The sequence below is a fragment of the Salvelinus fontinalis genome, chromosome 15 (genome assembly GCF_029448725.1).
Source record: "Salvelinus fontinalis isolate EN_2023a chromosome 15, ASM2944872v1, whole genome shotgun sequence".
Taxonomy (NCBI): domain Eukaryota; kingdom Metazoa; phylum Chordata; class Actinopteri; order Salmoniformes; family Salmonidae; genus Salvelinus; species Salvelinus fontinalis.
The window spans coordinates 1,888,633-1,901,451 of NC_074679.1; the positions used below are offsets into that span (position 1 = coordinate 1,888,633).

A 12,819-nucleotide genomic window follows, 5' to 3' on the forward strand; every position below is an offset into this window, starting at 1 on the left:
CAGCCAGTATATCTCAGTATACCCCAGCCAGTATATCTACCCCAGCCAATATATCTCAGTATACCCCAGCCAGTATATCTCAGTATACCCCAGCCAGTATATCTCAGTATACCCCAGTCAGTATATCTCAGTATACCCCAGCCAGTATATCTACCCCAGCCAGTATATCTCAGTATACCCCAGCCAGTATATCTACCCCAGCCAGTATATGTCAGTATACCCCAGCCAGTATATCTCAGTATACCCCAGTCAGTATATCTACCCCAGCCAGTATATCTCAGTATACCCCAGTCAGTATATCTACCCCAGCCAGTATATCTCAGTATACCCCAGTCAGTATATCTCAGTATACCCCAGCCAGTATATCTACCCCAGCCAGTATATCTCAGTATACCCCAGCCAGTATATCTCAGTATACCCCAGCCAGTATATCTACCCCAGCCAGTATATCTCAGTATACCCCAGTCAGTATATCTACCCCAGCCAGTATATCTCAGTATACCCCAGCCAGTATATCTCAGTATACCCCAGCCAGTATATCTCAGTATACCCCAGCCAGTATATCTACCCCAGCCAGTATATCTCAGTATACCCCAGCCAGTATATCTCAGTATACCCCAGCCAGTATATCTCAGTATACCCCAGTCAGTATATCTCAGTATACCCCAGCCAGTATATCTACCCCAGCCAGTATATCTCAGTATACCCCAGCCAGTATATCTACCCCAGCCAGTATATCTCAGTATACCCCAGCCAGTATATCTCAGTATACCCCAGTCAGTATATCTACCCCAGCCAGTATATCTCAGTATACCCCAGTCAGTATATCTACCCCAGCCAGTATATCTCAGTATACCCCAGTCAGTATATCTCAGTATACCCCAGCCAGTATATCTACCCCAGCCAGTATATCTCAGTATACCCCAGCCAGTATATCTACCCCAGCCAGTATATGTCAGTATACCCCAGCCAGTATATCTCAGTATACCCCAGTCAGTATATCTACCCCAGCCAGTATATCTCAGTATACCCCAGTCAGTATATCTACCCCAGCCAGTATATCTCAGTATACCCCAGCCAGTATATCTCAGTATACCCCAGCCAGTATATCTCAGTATACCCCAGCCAGTATATCTACCCCAGGCAGTATATCTCAGTATACCACAGCCAGTATATCTCAGTATACCCCAGCCAGTATATCTACCCCAGTCAGTATATCTACCCCAGCCAGTATATCTACCCCAGCCAGTATATCTCAGTATACCCCAGACAGTATATCTCAGTATACCCCAGTCAGTATATCTACCCCAGCCAGTATATCTCAGTATACCCCAGCCAGTATATCTCAGTATACCCCAGCCAGTATATCTCAGTATACCCCAGCCAGTATATCTCAGTATACCCCAGCCAGTATATCTCAGTATACCCCAGCCAGTATATCTCAGTATACCCCAGCCAGTATATCTCAGTATACCCCAGCCAGTATATCTCAGTATACCCCAGCCAGTATATCTCAGTATACCCCAGCCAGTATATCTACCCCAGTCAGTATATCTCAGTATACCCCAGCCAGTATATCTCAGTATACCCCAGCCAGTATATCTACCCCAGTCAGTATATCTACCCCAGCCAGTATATCTACCCCAGCCAGTATATCTCAGTATACCCCAGACAGTATATCTCAGTATACCCCAGTCAGTATATCTACCCCAGCCAGTATATCTCAGTATACCCCAGCCAGTATATCTCAGTATACCCCAGCCAGTATATCTCAGTATACCCCAGCCAGTATATCTCAGTATACCCCAGCCAGTATATCTCAGTATACCCCAGCCAGTATATCTCAGTATACCCCAGCCAGTATATCTCAGTATACCCCAGCCAGTATATCTCAGTATACCCCAGCCAGTATATCTACCCCAGTCAGTATATCTACCCCAGCCAGTATATCTCAGTATACCCCAGCCAGTATATCTCAGTATACCCCAGCCAGTATATCTCAGTATACCCCAGCCAGTATATCTACCCCAGCCAGTATATCTCAGTATACCCCAGCCAGTATATCTCAGTATACCCCAGCCAGTATATCTACCCCAGCCAGTATATCTCAGTATACCCCAGCCAGTATATCTACCCCAGCCAGTATATCTACCCCAGCCAGTATATCTCAGTATACCCCAGCCAGTATATCTCAGTATACCCCAGTCAGTATATCTACCCCAGCCAGTATATCTACCCCAGCCAGTATATCTCAGTATACCCCAGTCAGTATATCTACCCCAGTCAGTATATCTCAGTATACCCCAGCCAGTATATCTCAGTATACCCCAGCCAGTATATCTCAGTATACCCCAGCCAGTATATCTCAGTATACCCCAGCCAGTATATCTCAGTATACCCCAGCCAGTATATCTCAGTATACCCCAGCCAGTATATCTACCCCAGTCAGTATATCTACCCCAGCCAGTATATCTCAGTATACCCCAGCCAGTATATCTCAGTATACCCCAGCCAGTATATCTCAGTATACCCCAGCCAGTATATCTACCCCAGCCAGTATATCTACCCCAGCCAGTATATCTCAGTATACCCCAGTCAGTATATCTCAGTATACCCCAGCCAGTATATCTCAGTATACCCCAGCCAGTATATCTCAGTATACCCCAGCCAGTATATCTACCCCAGTCAGTATATCTACCCCAGCCAGTATATCTCAGTATACCCCAGCCAGTATATCTCAGTATACCCCAGCCAGTATATCTCAGTATACCCCAGCCAGTATATCTACCCCAGCCAGTATATCTACCCCAGCCAGTATATCTCAGTATACCCCAGTCAGTATATCTCAGTATACCCCAGCCAGTATATCTCAGTATATCCCAGTCAGTATATCTACCCCAGCCAGTATATCTACCCCAGCCAGTATATCTCAGTATACCCCAGCCAGTATATCTCAGTATACCCCAGTCAGTATATCTACCCCAGCCAGTATATCTACCCCAGCCAGTATATCTCAGTATACCCCAGTCAGTAGATCTACCCCAGTCAGTATATCTCAGTATACCCCAGCCAGTATATCTCAGTATACCCCAGCCAGTATATCTCAGTATACCCCAGCCAGTATATCTCAGTATACCCCAGCCAGTATATCTCAGTATACCCCAGCCAGTATATCTCAGTATACCCCAGCCAGTATATCTACCCCAGTCAGTATATCTACCCCAGCCAGTATATCTCAGTATACCCCAGCCAGTATATCTCAGTATACCCCAGCCAGTATATCTCAGTATACCCCAGCCAGTATATCTACCCCAGCCAGTATATCTACCCCAGCCAGTATTTCTCAGTATACCCCAGTCAGTATATCTCAGTATACCCCAGCCAGTATATCTACCCCAGCCAGTATATCTCAGTATACCCCAGCCAGTATATCTACCCCAGCCAGTATATCTACCCCAGCCAGTATATCTCAGTATACCCCAGCCAGTATATCTACCCCAGCCAGTATATCTCAGTATACCCCAGCCAGTATATCTACCCCAGCCAGTATATCTCAGTATACCCCAGTCAGTATATCTACCCCAGCCAGTATATCTACCCCAGCCAGTATATCTCAGTATACCCCAGTCAGTAGATCTACCCCAGTCAGTATATCTCAGTATACCCCAGCCAGTATATCTCAGTATACCCCAGCCAGTATATCTACCCCAGCCAGTATATCTCAGTATACCCCAGCCAGTATATCTCAGTATACCCCAGTCAGTATTTCTACCCCAGTCAGTATATCTCAGTATACCCCAGCCAGTATATCTCAGTATACCCCAGCCAGTATATCTCAGTATACCCCAGCCAGTATATCTCAGTATACCCCAGCCAGTATATCTCAGTATACCCCAGTCAGTATATCTACCCCAGTCAGTATATCTCAGTATACCCCAGCCAGTATATCTACCCCAGCCAGTATATCTACCCCAGTCAGTATATCTCAGTATACCCCAGCCAGTATATCTACCCCAGCCAGTATATCTACCCCAGCCAGTATATCTCAGTATACCCCAGCCAGTATATCTACCCCAGCCAGTATATCTCAGTATACCCCAGTCAGTATATCTACCCCAGCCAGTATATCTCAGTATACCCCAGTCAGTATATCTACCCCAGCCAGTATATCTCAGTATACCCCAGCCAGTATATCTCAGTATACCCCAGCCAGTATATCTCAGTATACCCCAGCCAGTATATCTACCCCAGCCAGTATATCTCTGTATACCCCAGCCAGTATATCTCAGTATACCCCAGCCAGTATATCTACCCCAGCCAGTATATCTACCCCAGTCAGTATATCTCAGTATACCCCAGCCAGTATATCTACCCCAGCCAGTATATCTCAGTATACCCCAGCCAGTATATCTACCCCAGCCAGTATATCTACCCCAGCCAGTATATCTCAGTATACCCCAGTCAGTATCTCTCAGTATACCCCAGCCAGTATATCTACCCCAGCCAGTATATCTACCCCAGCCAGTATATCTCAGTATACCCCAGCCAGTATATCTCAGTATACCCCAATCAGTATATCTACCCCAGTCAGTATATCTCAGTATACCCCAGCCAGTATATCTACCCCAGCCAGTATATCTCAGTATACCCCAGCCAGTATACCTACCCCAGCCAGTATATCTACCCCAGCCAGTATATCTCAGTATACCCCAGTCAGTATCTCTCAGTATACCCCAGCCAGTATATCTACCCCAGCCAGTATATCTACCCCAGCCAGTATATCTCAGTATACCCCAGCCAGTATATCTCAGTATACCCCAGTCAGTATATCTCAGTATACCCCAGCCAGTATATCTCAGTATACCCCAGCCAGTATATCTACCCCAGCCAGTATATCTCAGTATACCCCAGCCAGTATATCTCAGTATACCCCAGCCAGTATATCTCAGTATACCCCAGTCAGTATATCTACCCCAGCCAGTATATCTCAGTATACCCCAGCCAGTATATCTACCCCAGTCAGTATATCTCAGTATACCCCAGCCAGTATATCTCAGTATACCCCAGGCAGTATATCTCAGTATACCCCAGTCAGTATATCTACCCCAGCCAGTATATCTCAGTATACCCCAGTCAGTATATCTACCCCAGCCAGTATATCTCAGTATACCCCAGTCAGTATATCTACCCCAGCCAGTATATCTCAGTATACCCCAGCCAGTATATCTACCCCAGCCAGTATATCTCAGTATACCCCAGCCAGTATATCTACCCCAGCCAGTATATCTCAGTATACCCCAGCCAGTATATCTCAGTATACCCCAGCCAGTATATCTCAGTATACCCCAGTCAGTATATCTACCCCAGCCAGTATATCTCAGTATACCCCAGCCAGTATATCTACCCCAGCCAGTATATATCAGTATACCCCAGCCAGTATATCTCAGTATACCCCAGCCAGTATATCTACCCCAGCCAGTATATCTCAGTATACCCCAGTCAGTATATCTACCCCAGTCAGTATATCTCAGTATACCCCAGCCAGTATATCTACCCCAGTCAGTATATCTCAGTATACCCCAGCCAGTATATCTACCCCAGCCAGTATATCTCAGTATACCCCAGCCAGTATATCTCAGTATACCCCAGCCAGTATATCTACCCCAGCCAGTATATCTCAGTATACCCCAGCCAGTATATCTACCCCAGCCAGTATATCTACCCCAGCCAGTATATCTCAGTATACCCCAGCCAGTATATCTACCCCAGCCAGTATATCTCAGTATACCCCAGCCAGTATATCTACCCCAGCCAGTATATCTACCCCAGTCAGTATATCTCAGTATACCCCAGCCAGTATATCTACCCCAGCCAGTATATCTCAGTATACCCCAGCCAGTATATCTACCCCAGCCAGTATATCTACCCCAGCCAGTATATCTCAGTATACCCCAGCCAGTATATCTCCCTACAGGGTTATGGTTTTAGCTAAATTAGGGATTTCCTCATTCCTGTCTGATTCGTGTTCAGAGTTAGAGATAGTCAACATGGCATGATCATCCTCCAGAAAGTAGAGTCCATCACAACGATTTGCCACTGAACTTTGTCGATAGCGCTATTAACTTCAGGGCAGCAATATTTAGAGCAGTAGCAAAACCTTTCTAGTTCTTCATATCTTTCATAAAAAGCGGTGTTAGACAGAATTATCCACACGAACTCATGTTATAGACAGAAACGTGCTACATGGCAGACCAATCTGAACTCATCTCTCGGCATGGGCAGCCCATCTATTATCTCAGCCAATCATGGCTATCGGGAAGGTTCCTGTATTTTTCAGTGGCTAAACCAACAATTTTATACGTATTTACAGATGGCATAGAAGTTTGCAATTAATTAAATAATTAATTCAACGTTCCAATTTTTGCATATTTTATTTGAAATATGTTCACATGCCTCTCCTGTGAAGTAGTGACGTGCGGCATAAGCCTGCTTTCTTGAAATGGGTCACATTGTCACGTTCCTGACCTGTTTTCCATTGTTTTTGTATGTGTTTAGTTGGTCAGGGCGTGAGTTGGGGTGGGAATTCTATGTTATGTGTTTCTATGTTGGGTTAAATGCGTTGCCTGATATGGTTCTCAATTAGAGGCAGGTGTTTGACGTTTCCTCTGAATGAGAACCATATTAAGGTTGGCTGTTCTCACTGTTTGTTTGTGGGTGATTGTCGCTGTGTCTGTGTTTTGTTGCACCACACGGTACTGTCTCGTTCGTTTTTCCTGTTTGTGCGTTCTTCGTTTCATGTAGTTCTCATGTTCAGGTCTGTTTAGTTCGTTTTGTTATTTTGTAATTTCTAAAGTGTGCTTCGTCATCGTTATTCTTTTCTTTATTAAATTCATTATGTATTCATCACCCGCTGCGCCTTGGTCCGCTCATTCACCACAAGACGACCGTTACACACATTTAGCCGTGTTACCGTCTGAATTAAAAATGGATTCAATGGATGTTTTTACTCACTCATCTATACACAATACCCCATAATGACAAAGTGAAAACACGTTTTTATAGAATATAGCTAATTTATTGAAGATGAAATACAGAAATATCTAATTTACATAAGTATTCAAATCCCAGAGTCAATACTTTGTAGAAGAACCTTTGGCAATGATTACAGGTGTGAGTCTTTCTGGGTAAGTCTCTAAGAGGTGACAGTCTTTCTGGATAAGTCTCTAAGAGCTGACAGTCTTTCTGGGTAAGTCTCTAAGAGCTGACAGTCTTTCTGGGTAAGTCTCTAAGAGCTGACAGTCTTTCTGGGTAAGTCTCTAAGAGCTGAGAGTCTTTCTGGGTAAGTCTCTAAGAGCTGACAGTCTTTCTGGATAAGTCTCTAAGAGCTGACAGTCTTTCTGGGTAAGTCTCTAAGAGCTGAGAGTCTTTCTGGGTAAGTCTCTAAGAGCTGAGAGTCTTTCTGGGTAAGTCTCTAAGAGCTGACAGTCTTTCTGGATAAGTCTCTAAGAGCTGACAGTCTTTCTGGATAAGTCTCTAAGAGCTTTACACACCTGGATTGTGCAACATTTGCCCGTTATTCTCTTCAGAATTCAAGAAGATTTAAGTCAGGAACATTCACTCTTCTTGGTAAATCACTTGGTTCTTGTCCTGCTGAAAGGTGAATTCATCTCCCAGTGTCTGGTGGAAAGCAGACTGAAAATATTTATCATGTTTCCCCCACAGCTCCCTCAGCTGGGATCTCTTGATTTGGTCTGACTGAGATTTTAGAATTATGACCACCTGTGTGGTCTTGTTGACGTGACACGCCTTCGTGCGGCAATACAACTACAAATTCTGCCAAAAATATCCTCTGTGTACAACGTAAAACACCAAATAATGCATGCAGAGCAGAATTAGGCCAATACCCACTAATGATCAAAATCCAGAAAAGAGCCACCCAAAATGGAAGCGATACTCAAACCTTCCATAACAAAGCCATCACCTACAGAAAGAACCTGGAGAAGAGTTCCCTAAGCAAGCTAGAATGATATTTGGCCCTAAACAGAGAGTACCCAGTGGCAGAATACCTGACCACTGTGACTGACCCAAACTTAATGAAATCTTTGACTATGTACAGACTCAGTGAGCATAGCCTTGCTATTGAGAAAGGCCGCCATAGGCAGACCTGGGTCTCAAGAGAAGACAGGCTATGTGCTCACTGCCCACAAAATGAGGTGGAAACTGAGCTGCACTTCCTAACCTCAGATTACACAGACCCACAAAGAATTAGAAAACAAATGCAATTTTGATAAACTCCCATATATATTGGGTGAAATACCACAGTGTTCCATCACAGCAGCAATATTTATGACCTGTTGCCACAAGAAAAGGGCAACCAGTGAAGAACAAACACCATTGTAAATACAACCTATATTTATGTTTATTTATTTTCCCTTTTGTACTTTAACTATTTGCACATCGTTACAACACTCTATATAGACATAATATGACATTTGAAATGTAATGTCTACTGTAAATTTTTATTGTTTATTTCACTTTAGTTTATTATCGATTTCACTTGCTTTGGCAAAGTAAACATATGTTTCCCATGGAAATAAAGCCCCTTAAATTGAATTGAAATTGAGAGAGAGAGATAAAGAGGAGTGTATTTACCTGTGGGCAGTACTGTGGGTAGTCTGGCTGTAGAGACGAAGAGAGGGAAGAGGAGGAGGGAGAGCCAGAGAGAACACCACACAGCAACCATTCCTCTGGCCAACGTAGCTACACGCTGAGCTACTAAGCCCGTCTCCGACTCAGGCATCGTACCGGTGCATCATGGGTATCCAACAGAAGCACTGCCTCCGTTACCATAGAAACAACTCCGGATATACCCCTCACTGTCCTGAAACACAGAGAGAACAGTTAGTCAGTCAGTCAGTCAGCTAGTCCCAGTCTGTCTGTCAGTCAGTCAGCTAGTCCCAGTCTGTCTGTCAGTCAGTCAGCTAGTCCCAGTCTGTCTGTCAGTCAGTCAGCTAGTCCCAGTCAGTCAGTCAGTCAGTCAGTCAGCTAGTCCCAGTCTGTCAGTTAGTCAGTCAGCTAGTCCCAGTCAGTCAGTCAGTCAGTCAGCTAGTCCCAGTCAGTCAGTCAGTCAGTCAGCTAGTCCCAGTCTGTCAGTCAGCTAGTCCCAGTCTGTCAGTCAGTCAGTCAGCTAGTCCCAGTCTGTCAGTCAGTCAGTCAGTCAGTCAGCTAGTCCCAGTCTGTCAGTCAGTCAGTCAGCTAGTCCCAGTCTGTCTGTCAGTCAGTCAGCTAGTCCCAGTCAGTCAGTCAGTCAGTCAGTCAGCTAGTCCCAGTCTGTCAGTTAGTCAGTCAGCTAGTCCCAGTCAGTCAGTCAGTCAGCTAGTCCCAGTCAGTCAGTCAGTCAGTCAGCTAGTCCCAGTCTGTCAGTCAGCTAGTCCCAGTCTGTCAGTCAGTCAGTCAGCTAGTCCCAGTCTGTCAGTCAGTCAGTCAGTCAGTCAGCTAGACCCAGTCTGTCAGTCAGTCAGTCAGCTAGTCCCAGTCTGTCAGTCAGTCAGTCAGTCAGTCAGTCAGTCAGTCAGTGAGTCAAACAGTCAGTCAGCCAGTCCCAGTCTGTCAGTCAGTCAGTCAGCTAGTCCCGGTCTGTCAGTCAGTCAGTCAGTCAGTCAGTCAGTCAGCTAGTCCCAGTCTGTCAGTCAGTCAGTCAGCTAGTCCCAGTCTGTCTGTCAGTCAGTCAGCTAGTCCCAGTCTGTCAGTCAGTCAGTCAGTCTGTCTGTCAGTCAGTCAGTCAGTCAGTCAGTCAGCTAGTCCCAGTCTGTCAGTCAGTCAGTCAGTCAGTCAGTCAGTGAGTCAAACAGTCAGTCAGCTAGTCCCAGTCTGTCAGTCAGTCAGTCAGCTAGTCCCAGTCTGTCAGTCAGTCAGTCAGCTAGTCCCAGTCTGTCTGTCAGTCAGTCAGCTAGTCCCAGTCTGTCAGTCAGTCAGTCAGTCAGTCAGTGAGTCAAACAGTCAGTCAGCTAGTCCCAGTCTGTCAGTCAGTCAGTCAGTCAGTCAGTGAGTCAAACAGTCAGTCAGCCAGTCCCAGTCTGTCAGTCAGTCAGTCAGCTAGTCCCGGTCTGTCAGTCAGTCAGTCAGTCAGCTAGTCCCAGTCAGTCAGTCAGTCAGTCAGTCAGTCAGTCAGTCAGCTAGTCCCAGTCAGTCAGTCAGTCAGCTAGTCCCAGTCTGTCAGTCAGTCAGTCAGTCAGTCAGCTAGTCCCAGTCTGTCAGTCAGTCAGTCAGTCAGTCAGCTAGTCCCAGTCTGTCAGTCAGTCAGTCAGTCAGCTAGTCCCAGTCAGTCAGTCAGTCAGTCAGCTAGTCCCGGTCTGTCAGTCAGTCAGTCAGCTAGTCCCGGTCTGTCAGTCAGTCAGTCAGTCAGTCAGCCAGTCCCAGTCTGTCAGTCAGTCAGCTAGTCCCAGTCTGTCAGTCAGTCAGTCAGCTAGTCCCAGTCTGTCAGTCAGTCAGTCAGCTAGTCCCAGTCTGTCAGTCAGTCAGTCAGCTAGTCCCAGTCTGTCAGTTAGTCAGTCAGTCAGTCAGCTAGTCCCAGTCTGTCTGTTAGTCAGTCAGCCAGTCCCAGTCTGTCTGTCAGTCAGTCAGTTAGTCCCAGTCTGTCTGTCAGTCAGTCAGTCAGTGAGTCAAACAGTCAGTCAGCCAGTCCCAGTCTGTCAGTAAGTCAGTCAGCTAGTCCCAGTCAGTCTGTCAGTCAGTCAGTCAGCCAGTCCCAGTCTGTCTGTCAGTCAGTCAGTTAGTCCCAGTCTGTCTGTCAGTCAGCTAGTCCCAGTGTGTCAGTCAGTCAAACAGTCAGTCAAACAGTCATTCAGTAAGTCAGAACATACTGGGCCCGTTCAAGCAGATCACCATCGCTGGTCACCGCCTTTCAAAGTGTGTTGCATTATAAGGATAAGGACGTGCACCTACATGTCTAGGGTAGAGTCCAGTAGGATAAATACACATGTAGGTAGAGTCCAGTAGGATAAATACACATGTAGGTAGAGTCCAGTAGGATAAATACACATGTAGGTAGAGTCCAGTATGATAAAGACACATGTAGGTAGAGTCCAATAGGATAAATACACATGTAGGTAGAGTCCAGTAGGATAAAGACACATGTAGGTAGAGTCCAGTAGGATAAAGACACATGTAGATAGAGTCCAGTAGGATAAATACACATGTAGGTAGGGTAGAGTCCAGTAGGATAAATACACATGTAGGATAAATACACATGTAGATAGAGTCCAGTAGGATAAATACACATGTAGGTAGAGTCCAGTAGGATAAATACACATGTAGATAGAGTCCAGTAGGATAAATACACATGTAGGTAGAGTCCAGTAGGATAAATACACATGTAGATCAAGTCCAGTAGGATAAAGACACATGTAGGTAGAGTCCAATAGGATAAATACACATGTAGGTAGAGTCCAGTAGGATAAATACACATGTAGGTAGAGTCCAGTAGGATAAATACACATGTAGGTAGAGTCCAGTAGGATAAATACACATGTAGATAGATTCCAGTAGGATAAATACACATGTAGGTAGAGTCCAATAGGATAATACACATGTAGGTAGAGTCCAATAGGATAAATACACATGTAGGTAGAGTCCAGTAGGATAAATACACATGTAGGTAGAGTCCAGTAGGATAAATACACATGTAGGTAGAGTCCAGCAGGATAAATACACATGTAGGTAGAGTCCAGTAGGATAAATACACATGTAGGTAGAGTCCAGTAGGATAAATACACATGTAGGTAGAGTCCAGTAGGATAAATACACATGTAGGTAGAGTCCAGTAGGATAAATACACATGTAGATAGAGTCCAGTAGGATAAATACACATGTAGGTAGAGTCCAATATGATAAATACACATGTAGGTAGAGTCCAGTAGGATAAATACACATGTAGGTAGAGTCCAGTAGGATAATACACATGTAGGTAGAGTCCAGTAGGATAAATACACATGTACATAGAGTCCAGTAGGATAAATACACATGTAGGTAGAGTCCAGTAGGATAAATACACATGTAGGTAGAGTCCAGTAGGATAAATACACATGTAGGTAGAGTCCAATATGATAAATACACATGTAGGTAGAGTCCAATATGATAAATACACATGTAGGTAGAGTCCAGTAAGATAAATAGACATGTAGATAGAGTCCAGTAGGATAAATACACATGTAGGTAGAGTCCAGTAGGATAAATACACATGTAGGTAGAGTCCAGTAGGATAAATACACATGTAGGTAGAGTCCAATAGGATAAATACACATGTAGGTAGAGTCCAGTAGGATAAATACACATGTAGATCGAGTCCAGTAGGATAAAGACACATGTAGGTAGAGTCCAGTAGGATAAAGACACATGTAGGTAGAGTCCAGTAGGATAAATACACATGTAGGTAGAGTCCAGTAGGATAAATACACATGTAGGTAGAGTCCAGTAGGATAAAGACACATGTAGGTAGAGTCCAGTAGGATAAATACACATGTAGGTAGAGTCCAGTAGGATAAATACACATGTAGGTAGAGTCCAGTAGGATAAATACACATGTAGATCGAGTCCAGTAGGATAAAGACACATGTAGGTAGAGTCCAGTAGGATAAAGACACATGTAGGTAGAGTCCAGTAGGATAAATACACATGTAGGTAGAGTCCAGTAGGATAAATACACATGTAGGTAGAGTCCAGTAGGATAAATACACATGTAGGTAGAGTCCAGTAGGATAAATACACATGTAGATCGAGTCCAGTAGGATAAAGACACATGTAGGTAGAGTCCAGTAGGAT

At 44.8% G+C, this 12,819-nt stretch overlaps 1 protein-coding gene across 2 annotated transcripts in view; it reads right to left on the minus strand.

The window, feature by feature from the left end:
* The window catches only part of LOC129811258 (fibroblast growth factor receptor 3-like), a 366,746-nt gene that overhangs the window by 281,497 nt on the left and 72,430 nt on the right, over positions 1–12,819 (minus strand). For both annotated transcript variants that reach the window (XM_055862424.1, XM_055862422.1), the window contains exon 2: positions 8,653–8,881. In XM_055862424.1, coding sequence (XP_055718399.1) covers positions 8,653–8,800 — 148 coding nt within the window. In that variant the 5' untranslated portion in view covers positions 8,801–8,881. The remainder of the gene's footprint in view (positions 1–8,652; positions 8,882–12,819) is intronic.